The sequence below is a fragment of the Diorhabda carinulata genome, chromosome X (genome assembly GCF_026250575.1).
Source record: "Diorhabda carinulata isolate Delta chromosome X, icDioCari1.1, whole genome shotgun sequence".
In the NCBI taxonomy this organism is placed as follows: Eukaryota; Metazoa; Arthropoda; class Insecta; order Coleoptera; family Chrysomelidae; genus Diorhabda; species Diorhabda carinulata.
Genome location: NC_079472.1, coordinates 55,290,082 through 55,303,024, shown reverse-complemented (window position 1 = coordinate 55,303,024; position 12,943 = coordinate 55,290,082). Strand labels below are relative to the sequence as shown.

The following is a 12,943-nucleotide window of genomic DNA, read 5'->3' as shown; positions in this document are numbered from 1 at the left end:
TTACGCGATTAATTTCGTTATAATGTCTTACATCTTTGGACTAATAACTGCATATTTTTAGCAAATCAAAGCTCCATTTCTTAAAGATTAATTTTATTTTATATAAAAAAAAATGAATTCTTTAGAATCGGCTTAAGTAACCCGAGTCGATAACAAATAGTAGGGGTTTTTATAAATAATTATTTTGTTGGTAACACTAAAGTGAGGTTATAATTATGTTGTAAACAGTTTAAATTAAAGAGTCAACATAGAAAATATATTATAATTATTTATTATAATAATTAATTTAACATGATTTATTTTAATATGAGTTATTTGATTCAAGATACATTTATGATGTAACTATGTTAGCCGAAGAATCTGCTGAAACTCGTCAAAAAAATGAGTTGGAAGCTTTGCAAGTACAAAAAAAATTCATAAAAACATAATACAGTAGTTAATTTACGTCAATCGCATTTTCTTTTTAGGCAATTTATAATGAAAATTTGAGGGACTTACGTAGGAAAGGAGCATGGAACAGTTGGGTACCATTAAATGTATCAATTACATTAACTCCGCAACAGGGAAGCATCGGTACTACAGAAATTTATGTCCAAGTTGATTTACATATAAAGTGCGATGAGAAATATCCAGATAGGTATGACAGTACTGTTAAAGATAGATGTACATAGGAAAAAATAGTTGTTGGATATATAAAGCAGTGGTACTTACTCTTTTTCTTGTTTTACATAATTGTTACCTTGTGTAAATAATGAGCTAAGTATAAAAAATTGAAAACTTGTTTTATTGTTATAAAGTGAACTACACTGCCGACCAAAAGCTTAAGACCACATTAAAACAACATAGTTATCTGTCTTTTGTTAATATGGATTATCTAAAAAAGTAATTTTTTTTATTTACTTCCAAGCTGTTGGACAATAAACATGAATTGTTTTTAAACATCGACAAACGCTGCATTAGAGCCAGTTGGTAGAGATGTAATAATATTTTTATGATGTGCTAAGGCTACAAAACAAGAAAAAACGGATGCAATGGGCCTTACCCATTAATATTGGACTGATGAAGATTTTGAAAAAGTTCTTTGTATAAATGAATCCAAGTTTGAGCTATTCATTTCAAAACAAAAATGACAAAAGTATGCTGCAGATAAAAACGACTTGTCTAAAGCTCTACATAACCATATGATCACTGTATTTAGTTGACAGTTCACAAAATAAGTGCCATTATTATCAACAGAATGTTACTATTTCTTCACGCTTTTCAAGTATATTGATTGATAAAAAGTGTTTTATTAGATGATTCAAAAGTTTAATCAAACACTTGATATTTTATTGGACTTTCATTTAATTTTCCTATTTTAATAAAGTTGGTGTTAAACTTTTGGCCTACAGTGTGTCTATGTGCTAAATAACTTATTATATATCATTTTCCATGTAAAAAATATAATTTCAGTGTACCTAAAGTGGAATTAGAAAACTGTAAGGGGCTGCCACACACAGTGTTATTCACATTAACAGAATGTCTCGAACACAAGGCAACAGAGCTTAAGGGTGAAGAAATGATTTTTCAATTATCACAGTTTGTTGAAGAGTTCCTCCATAAACACAATAAACCAGCATCTAAAAGTTTTTATGAGGAAATGCTGGAAAGAAGAAGAGAGCAGGAAATGAAAGAATTACAAGCTAAGCAGTTGGAATCACATAGGCAAGTAAGTACATACCATAATTGAAAGGTTTCTGTTGATAAATTGCAGGTTAAATAAATACTGGTCTATTTTTTTAATTTTAATTTATGTGAATTTTTAAACTTGTAAGAAAGAACTGCTGAAAGTATTATGTATGTATGTATCTATGTAGATATTGCATATGCACTCCAAAAGATATATTACTTCTCAAGTGGCGAAAAATCTTTGAGAGATGTAGCCCATTGTTGTTCAGCAGTGAATTGTCATAGTTTGTTCAATCATGATTCCAATTGACGATGTTTCAATGATTTTAACTACTTCTTTCAGAGCACTTCACAAATTGGGATTAATTTTTCAGTAAAGCACAGTTTGATGTGTGATACATTTTATATTGGTACACAATCTGTGAACTAGTTCTTTACTTCTTTCAACTATTGCTGGTGCTGATGGTTGTATGTACATAGATATTGGGGTGTCATATGAACTGCTACCCAAAGGATCTATTGTGCCCATTTTTCTTGCTGCGAGACTGGGGAACCCAGTGCTTACAGCTGATCTATTAATCCTTTTAGAAAGTCCAGAATGTGAAACTATTTCATTTCCCTTCGCTCTGGTGAAACGAGTTTGGATTTTATGTTCTATCTGCTGCTTTAGATCCATCTTGATACCATTTAATGGCATTTCTGTTCATTTCTTGTATGGTGTTTTGATCCCACTTGCTTTTACAGTTTATTATTGAGGTGAAGTTTTTCTGAAAGCTAAACTTTTTTGATGCATCATCCTGAGTCATGTCCCATGATTGGACATTATTTAGAGAAGATTTTTCTTGGATGATTCCATCTCTGAACATTCTAAGTGATATTTTTTCTGCCAAGTTTTCCAGTACTACGTGGAAAGGTGCCCCCAGTCTTTGTACCTTTGAGAGATTGTTCCTGTGGTGTTCAGACTAGTTCTAGTACCCCAAACCACTGCCAAAAGTATTATACTTGAATATAATAGTGTAACATAAAAGTGACGTTACTACCTAAATTAATTCTAATATATCAGTGTCAATTGTTGCAATAAATAATAATAAATAAAAATAAATTATAATAAATCTATCCACCTCACTGATTGAGTACTCTACTTTTCCATAATTTTATTGTGATTATAAGATTGAGGATATGTACATCGATTTTACAAAAATTATAATATTTATTTATTGATTTATTGAATAAAAAGATATGTCACAAAACATGTCACCACTTTCCATACTGTATATAGGTACATTCAATATATACATTCTCCTTAAACTTTATTATACAGTTTATATACATATAACATTCAATAAGATTGATTGCTCAGGTTTCAATATATTTTAGAAACAATACATGATGGAGGAAGTTCAGAAACGGGAAGAAATGCTAATGTCAGAACCCAAGAAATGGAAAGAAACTAGACGTAATTCTGATAATGATGATAGGAGATATTCAGGAACCTCAAGGTAATAGAAAAACTGAGTTGTTCTCAATGTAATTGTACATTTTATATATAATTATCATCTGATTTTTTGTATTTTATTTTAGAAAACATTTGAATAGCTCTTCAGAATTGAATGGAGAATTATTGTGCCAACATAGAAGTACAATGAACATCAATTTTGGAAATAGAGATGTTCAGAGAGGCCGTTGTATAAGTAATTATTCCATTTTTAATAAATTATTTGAATGGAAGCTGAAAATATTTGTATTGATTTCCAAAATAAGATACATACCTTAGTTTATCCATATTATAATTCCAAAGTATTTATATAATGATTATATTATATACTTATCATTGCAGGTTTATGGTATTAAACCTGTTCCACAGATTTCTTCACCTTCTACTCTCAGTATATCTCCTAGATCTTCCTCATGGATTTGTATCTAGTCTCTTCTGTATTCACATCTCCTCTCTAAGACCATCTTGTTTTTGCAATTCTCACAATGTTGCCTAACCATTATAATCTAAATGTTTTAACCAATTTTAACCATATTTATTTTATTCCCCAGTCTCTATATCATGTCTTTACCCCTCCAAAAATTTTTCTCTTCATTCTTTTATCTCCTCTGTTAATTTTTTATTCTTCCATTATATAGAAGTACAGTACTATAAGAGACTAGATTATCGTCCTGTCTAGTCGAAGTCCAGCTTTTGAACCATTTTCTTCATGACTCCCATTATTCAGCTTCTTTTTGTTAACTTTCTGTCCACTTTCTTCAGCTTCTTCATCGCACAGATACCCTCAGATATTCGATTTAGTTCATGAGACAAAAGATGCTCTCAAATACTATTTGAATCATTTTGAATTCAGTCTTGCTTTAAATTTTCTTTGGTGTTCTAGCACTTACCAATTGGCATATTCATCTAACCTTTTTTCTTATTATTCTCAGTAGGACTTTAAATAACAGCCAAAGAGGCTATGCCTTTATGGTATGGTATGCACATTTCACTATGTCCCGTTTTTGGATATATTAGACAAATGACTGCTTAATTATTTTTCAGTAGTGTCCTTTCATCAGCCCCAATTTTCCCAATATTCGTTCTCAGAGCTTCGCCATATGTTTTTAAGATTCCAGCCGATACTTCATTGGGGTCTCAGATTTGATTGTTTTTTAGATTTGTTTGTTATCATCCCAACTTAATCATTCTGCAAATTCTCATTTGGCACTATCTCAAAGATATTATCTTTATTCTGATTCCATTTGTTCAATTCTCCCACTTGTCTCCCAATCAATTGTCACTTCATATCCTCGGTAAGTTTTTTTTGTTTTGTCAAGAATTGCATTGCATTATCATGTGGTTTTAGACATTTTTAAATTATTTGTAAAGTATTTAAGTATGCAACACTTACATATTTTATTTTGGTTTGCTACAAAAATTGTTTTCTGGATTAAACTTTTTTGTTAAAAGTCTTGTTTTATTTCAGAACATTCTTCCTCAAATCATATTACATATAGTGGAATCGACACTGAATCAGGCATTTTTGTTATAATCAGCGAATGGAATTTTCAAATAAAAAATAGAAACGATCTGCAAAGGCAACTGGGAAGTATAGAACAGGAAATAAACTACTTGATGAAATTGAATCATCCCAATTTATCTCAGTATTATGGTATAAAATATGAATTTAATGATGAAACTGCTACAGTGTATTTATTAAAAGAATTTGTTTTTGGTAAGTTAGTTATTTGTATATGAAATAATGTGCAATTTAATAAGCTTACTGTCTAACATTTTATTAATTAATTAAAATTCATTATAGAGTGCAACTTAAAACTATAATCTAGTTAGCTTCGTCTCCTCTGATACTCAACCTAAGAGACATGTTACAATCTGTACTGTGGTATACCTTGCCTGTTGAGTTAGTTGTTGAGTTTTATACTGACAACATGCATGGTGATTTTGGGTTGGTTAGACTCACACTTGTAGTACAGATTATTCGTATTCCAAACCTGATACAGTCTCAAGACTTACCTAAATCACAAAGATGGAAATATTTATAGGAAACAGAAATAACAACAGCATTAATAGAAGTGTAAAAAGCACAAGTAATATTGTAATACTCAAAAAAAATTATTTTGTAAAAGGGTAAATATGGTACCACATGTGATTGTAAAAAATCTGTTATGTATCAGACAGATATCAAATCACTAACAACTTCATGTGAGCCTTCAAATTAATACCAGTTTAGACTATAACACTTCCTTTACTCCACACAGTACAGTGCTCTTATGGTATCTCTAAGGGTACAAATGGTATCCTTGATGGGCTTTTAAAGCAAACTTTCAGTTGATTGCTTAAAAAACAATATACTAATAATCTTTGAAGACAAATTAATTTTTTGAGTCACAGAATAAAAATTAATATCATAAAAATAAAATTTTCAAAACATGAATTAATTAAGATACATGTGAAAATGATATTCAGTCGCTACTTGTTGACATACTCTCATCAGTTGACATAGTTCAAATTGAAGTGAATCCCAAAAATAATCGTCATTATCAAAAAAATATTTTTAATGTCATATGAATTGTGCTTTGAATTTGAGTTACTTGTTATCCTGCTTCCTTGATCAACATTTGAACTAGTCATAGTGCTCTTCCGCGTGTGATTCAATGTATTTTTCTGCTTCCAAAGCCTCCTCAGAGAGCATTCAAATTGGGTATAAATAATATGAAAGAAATTTTTCACTTCTCAACTTTAAAATAAAACTTTATGCACACTAGACAGTATATAATATCAATCCAAATCTAATTTGTCTTAATAAAACTCTAAATGTTTCAATCCTCACGTGCTTGTCACAGTACAAAGTTATCAGTTTTTCGTTCAAACCAGTAACTTCAGATTAAAGCGGTTTGAAGCAAGAATCATTTGCATATCCATAATAGATATTTGTTAATAAATTCAAATCAAAATATTTCAAAAGCTAGGAATATTTTGGGTCGAAATTGAAAAAGTAATTGTCCAGTTCTTTGGTTATTACTGATCTTTCTAGATTCTACCAGTTGTCTGGATACAAAGTGTCACTCCAAGTCGATGTACCCTTTGAACTAATGGAAAGTCTTGCTCGACAAGTGCTATGGTACCAGCACATTTCTTGACAATATGATTTCACTATTCTTACGGGCGTTGTACAGAACAAAATAACAAACCAAACAAAAGGAAGTTCATTATTTTTAGTATACAAAAAACAAACATGTCATTACTATACCAACCAATTTATATGAGCACAATTACCAAATAAATAGTGTCTTAGTAAAATTGGAACACTTTTTTGGAAAAAAACATATTTTCTCAAAAATGCTATAGAATAGAATAGATAATAATAATTATCTATGTTTTAGGTACAAATTGCTATGCTTTATTTATCAGTCGAAATTTCAGAGTGGATATTGATTATTTAAAGTATGTAGCCAGGGAAATACTTCTTGCTTTAGATTGTCTTCATAGGAATAATGTTGTACATAAAGATATCAAAGATTCTTGTGTATATATTAATGAATCAGGTAAGAAATTCTTAAATATGTGACCTTCTCCTCTTGATGTCAACATCTTCTACTAATCAATTCTCAACATTCTCACATATATATATATATATATATATATATATATATATATATATATATTAAAACGTTTTTCTTCTCTAACAATTTATTTAAACTATTTCTAACGTTGAGATGAATTTATACACACTGTTTCTTACTCACTACTCACTAACTTATATACTTTGCTTAAATTCACCGGTATGACATTAAATTATATACTGACTTCTCGCTGCTGAACAAGCACATATTTACACCAAAAAGAATTTCTGGAATAATTCTAGAAAGTAAATAAACAAACAAATTATTAATAGGGTCTGAAACTGAAAAACTTATTATTTTGCTACATCTTCATTATATACAATCTGAATTTAATGTTACAACGAAAATATGTGAAAAAAATTTTATTTTTAATATACGAAGTAAATTATAAAGAACTATCTCTACAGGATATAAACATTAATTTTCCAATGAGAAATTGAATATGTCACATCTTAGGATTTAACCTTGTCCTCGAAGTCTTAGTTGCTTTTTCTAGAAGTTCTTGTATGATTTGAATTTGCTGGCGCTGAAGTTTTGATTCACAAATAATTTTAAAAATTCTTGGTTGAAAAAAGTTTCTATACAGTGGATTTCATAAAAATTAACGATTTTTTATTTATGTTTTTTAGGTGTTCGAATAACAAATTATAGCATTCATAGAAGACTATTGGATCTTCATAACCACATCCCTCATAATAGTTATAGTAAAAAGACTGATATTTTTAAGTTTGGAATCCTTATGTTGTCTCTATTACAAGGAGAAAATAGAGAAGATAATTTAGAAATACCAAATTCATTCTCTGTAGATCTTCATGAATTTCTTACTAAGTAAGATAATTTGTATTACAATGAAAACTCTTTGTATAAACATCAACTTTGATAAGGTAAAAGGTCGGATTTGTTGTTTGTAGAAAATTGGAATACACCCAATAAAAATGAAAAAGATTAGCTGATGAAATTAGGTGGAACAAGAAAAGAAATTGAAATAGATCCAATGAAAATGGAGAATCGCTGTTAAAACTACTTACTTAAGTCATTACATGGGCTTCTGTTTCCACACCAGTTTCCATTCTATCGTCTAGCTTCTCGGTCTTCCTTTCTTTTTTTTGTAGTCCGTTCATCTTTATTAATCATATTTCCATTATCATTACATGTTCAAACCATTTTAATTGTCCTTCCTCGATTTTGTTTTTAATTTCAAGATTTGCCGCCATTTATTATTTGTGGTGAATTTATCTCTTTAAAGACTGAATTTCAATGTCTTCTCATTCAATTATATATTCTACCTGCATTTTTTCTTCTTCATATTAATGTAGTGGAATTGACATCATCAATCTAAGGTATTTTCATAGACAATTATGCCAAACTATTTTTCTAACAATTCAAATTCGCAGCCATCTTTACTTTTAGTTCTTAATACAAATGATTCCTTCAAAAGAGCACAAAAATGGATTTTATTAGTTCTATCCATTCATAAAGTGATGAATTTGTATTTTTTTTTCTTTTTGATTATACTGGAATAGTTGTCGACATCTAAATGGTTATAACTGTGGGATCCATCAAGTTGATATAGGGTCTGTATAAAACTCAAGTAAACATGGGAATTTTATTTTGGCCTTTACCTGTATCTGACTAGAATACGATGTTTTGTACAAGCAGATATGATGGTCTTATACCATATGTAGCACGCATCACTTCCAGTTTTCTTATCATATTTCGTGAAATTAAAATGACTGGGCAGGTAAGTGTAGGTAAGCATTGCTGCAAGCCAAAAGTACACAACTGCCCACTCTCATTGTTAGCGTATAACTTTGATTTTATACCTTTCTCATCAATATCCACCCATTGATGTTGCTCATGCTGAGTAACTGAGTCAGATTTATACTCGTATTATCGTCTGTGGCAAATTGTATTCTAATTTTGGACCTGTGTCATGTGAAGTAAATGTTTACGAATGGCTTTTTGAAGGATAAGTTCAGTTTATGGAAATCCTGACTTTAATTTTGTTACTTTATTTTCAAAGAACAAAGTGTCCGTTTTAAATGAGAAGGTATGTACTTGTTCAAAGTAGTATGTCTCGTGTGGTCCCAATTTATTCGCATTTTGGTACTCTATTTTTTAAAAAGATTTGCCGCGTACATCATCGCTTCCAACAAACACTTTTTGTAGGAATATTGTTCTTATGAAGTTATCAGAACGATCCAATATTTTTAGTGATAACCTCAGGATAAAGGTTTACGTTAATCATATATACTTGAAAAGTATTTTTGGTCCTAAAATTTTTTTTGAGTTGTTTTTCAATGTATGTTGCTCTTTTGGCAATTCTGAATATTGCTTGCCTATCTTTTAGTGAAATACGCCCTTCAATTCACCCATTTTTCAATTTTTTCCTATTATCCTCCAGTACTTGTTCTATTCCCCTTTTCTTTCAACGGTTTCCATACTTTTTGTTCTCAATCTGATGATGTGTTTTAAGTTGAAATATCATGTAATTTGAACATTATTGTTAGATATAATTTGTTTTAATGAAATAAAATGTTTCAGATGTCTGGAAAAAGATGAAAGCAAACGGTTTACGGCTAGTCAGCTTTTAAATCACTCATTTTTTAATACATCTTTGGTGAATTTTTCTCCCAAACATATGCATGAAGAAACCGAAAAGAAGTGTAGCGTCTCGCCCGAAGTTATACCAATAGATATACAAAACTTGTTGCATGGTTTGCCAAATGGGCAGTCGAGAATTAATAATGAATTTGAGTTTTTACAACATTTAGGAAAGGGGGCTTACGGTGACGTCATCAAGGTGAATTAAGTTGTAACGATACTTATTTTTTATATATGCATCCACATTCTCATTGGATAAGCTTTGGTACATACAAGTTTTCTTCAAATAATAATTTATATTAAAAACTATGCTATATGTTTATATTTCTTTTATAGTATATATAAAAATGGGGATTAGCATATAATCACCAACCTAGAAGTTCATATGGAGTTATTTGTCTAAGACAAATGTCTAATTCATTTAATTCATCCCAAGAACTTTAGTTAGTGGACAGTTTGTACATAATACAATAATTTTTGTAATGATGCTGCATACTGCAACCTTAAAGATCTAGTTTCATCAAGATGAGGTTTAAAATTGAAAGACTTGATAAAAAATACAAAAAAAAATAAATTCAAATAACTTCAAAATATAACAAAAAGTGACTTAAAATTCCTTGAAATAATTTCTCTACCTAATAATAACTAAAAGCAAATTTTGTATTGAAAATTGTTACTCAGTATAATGCGAAAGAAAAACAATCTTGAAATCAAGTAAGAATAGTACTTAACAAGAATGAGTTGAAGGAATTTGAAAAGAAGAAGAAAAAGTGGTGTTTTGAAATATTTCCTTGACGATCCTTCACATTCATAAAGATATTTTGTTTGGGACATCCTTCTAAAAACTTAAGACTAATAATATTCAAGTATTTCTATATTTGACAGTTATGTGGACCCCCACAAATATATATCATATCTTGATAAAGGTAACCTCCTTGAAGTCATTCATAAGAACATTGGGTTCTTTGCCAGATTATTCGAATGCTGTTCAATATCCTGGTAGTAAATTTATTGAGAAGCTACTAATCCCTCCTTTATAAGATTTAATATGGAAATCTTTCCATGTTTTTTTTATGTAGAAACCAAGTGCAAGGTGGTAAACTCTATTACACTCGAGTAGTTCGAGGTCTGCCGTGTGGAGGTACCTGTGGATATTGATCTCAAACTTCTGTAGATTGTAGTGTTCGGGAAAGACATGCATTGGTAGCTGATTTCACATATCTCTTGTACAGACAGGACCAAATTCTGAGTCAGCTATAGGTTTGTCAATTTGTTTGGAATGTACTTTGGGTCACTATAATAATTCTAAGAATATTACACTGATACCCTTAAGGTATTTTTAAATTTGATAGGGATGTGGCACCCCACAATTATATACATAGCTCCATATGGGTTTAATTATTGTTTTATAGATTAGGATTTTGTTATCTATCGTCAGTTTAGATTTTGTACCTCTTAGGTAAAAAGTGTACCATGTGTTCAGTTTCATGAATATTCTCATAATTATTTCCGTATTCCTAAAGTACTTCAATTAACCTCACTTATTGTTACCTTGATAGGCTCTTGTAAATTTGAAAAATATAATAGTAAAACATCTACTGGTTTGTTTCTGTTATTTATTTGAATCAATAAAGGCAGATGATTTTAATAACATAATACATTTTTTAGGTTAGAAATAAACTTGATGGCGGCTATTACGCTATAAAAAGAATTAAACTGAATCCTAAAAACCGAATTTTAAACAAAAAGATTGTGAGGGAAGTTAAATTGCTATCCAGATTAAACCACGAAAACGTAGTCCGATATTTTAATTCTTGGATTGAAACTACAACTATAAAAGATGACTTAGGTACGATAACTACCGAAGAAAGGATACCGAAAGTGATACGGAAGGAAGAGGTATAGTCCAGCAAAATATATTGTAATGAAATACAGTTGCATAATAAAAACAAAAATCTTTATATAATTGGAATACTGCTTTAACAAAATTAATAGAATGAGAAACTTTACAGTAATGTTAAATAAAGATGATTTATGTACAATAAATTTATTTAAACAATAAAGGAATCAGCTTAAAAGTAACACAATTATATATAATCTACAAATTAATGTTGAATCTTATATTGTCAAATTTGTAACCTTGTAATTATATAAAAAAAGAAAAGTATGATAGCACTCTCGAAAGTATTATTAAACAATAGAAACATGGTAGAAAAATAAGTATTAAGTATATAATTAAGATTCCTTAAGTGTGAGTAGTGACCCAAAGACAAAAGATTCGTAACGAGTTATTGAAAGATAAATAAGGTCCTTAACATGTAGTGCGTAGTTATCAAAATAATTAAGATTCCTTAAGTGTGAGTGGTGACCCAAAGACAAAAGATTCGTTACGAGTTATTGAAAGATAAAGTCCTTAATGTGTAGTGGGTAGTTAGTGTGAGTGGTGACCCAAATATAAAAGATACGGTACGAGTAATTGAAAGATAAATAAAATCCTTAACGTGTTAAGAATCCTGAAGTGTGTCTGGTATCCAAAACAAAAGGATCCGATACGAGTTAGGAAATATATTGAACTGGTGAAGGAGACTTTCTAATTATAAACATCCATTACTTTTAGTTTAGCTTAGCAAATTTTTGATAGAATGTGGAAAGATAGATACGACGGTTGGCTTTCGTTCTAACGACTTTATATCGAATTTTCTAGGCTACACCATTTAGAATAGAGCGAAACGATTTTAATTAAAAAACAATGTGAGGATTGTATGTTTGATAATAAAACTTATTTTTGAACATCAATTTATTCCAATAATCTCAAATTTTAACTGTATAGTACTGTAGCTGTCATTAATCGTTTTTAGTTCACTTTAAACGACAATATTGAAGCTTTAGCACCTTCTTTAATAAATGTGGAAGTTTCGATTACCTATGATAGTAAGTCGCAAGCCCAGTATATTAGTTCCTCTGATGATGAATCGAGTGATGATGATGAAGCTTGGGGTCCTAAGTAAGTAAATAAACTGTAAAAAATAAACAATACAGAATATTCTATGGAGATTTCAGTTTGATATCATTTCCAATGTAGAAGTATATCTTTTCTTCAAAGGTTTCTGAGCGATCAACTTCCAAGCCATTTTATGAGTCAGGTGTTCAAATTTATGTGTTTTCCTTTAGCAATTTTCCAGAAGTGATCACTTTGTATTATGTTAAAATCAACCCTTTCTTATTGTTTCTTATGAATCTCATTGGGTCCTTTATTTTACATATTTATGTTGCTTTTTTACTTTTCTTCCAGTTGCATCAGGTCTATCCTATTTTGTTGTTTGTGTTTTTTGTGTGTTTTGTTGTTTGAGCTTTTACATCGTATTTTAACTTACTACTGTTATATTTATTCCTAAAATTTTGAATGGTACTTGTTTCACACTCTGATCATAGCATAGCAATTTCCAGGTAACATTTCGTTATATGTTAAAAATTTCGCTGCCCGATAGTATTTTTAATCTAATTTTTTTATCTTTTTTAAAAATTGATATCAAGATGCTTTCTTTCCATT

The 12,943-nt window shown here is 29.8% G+C and overlaps 1 protein-coding gene across 1 annotated transcript in view; it reads left to right on the top strand.

The window, feature by feature from the left end:
* Positions 1-189: 189 nt before the first annotated feature.
* Positions 190-12,943, top strand: part of LOC130901895 (eIF-2-alpha kinase GCN2) — a 29,117-nt gene continuing 16,363 nt past the window's right edge. Inside the window, exons 1-11 of the mRNA XM_057813556.1 lie at positions 190-401; positions 468-637; positions 1,453-1,708; positions 3,046-3,167; positions 3,250-3,359; positions 4,632-4,880; positions 6,550-6,711; positions 7,419-7,617; positions 9,334-9,592; positions 11,062-11,292; positions 12,252-12,397. Coding sequence (XP_057669539.1) covers positions 345-401; positions 468-637; positions 1,453-1,708; positions 3,046-3,167; positions 3,250-3,359; positions 4,632-4,880; positions 6,550-6,711; positions 7,419-7,617; positions 9,334-9,592; positions 11,062-11,292; positions 12,252-12,397 — 1,961 coding nt within the window. The 5' untranslated portion in view covers positions 190-344. The remainder of the gene's footprint in view (positions 402-467; positions 638-1,452; positions 1,709-3,045; positions 3,168-3,249; positions 3,360-4,631; positions 4,881-6,549; positions 6,712-7,418; positions 7,618-9,333; positions 9,593-11,061; positions 11,293-12,251; positions 12,398-12,943) is intronic.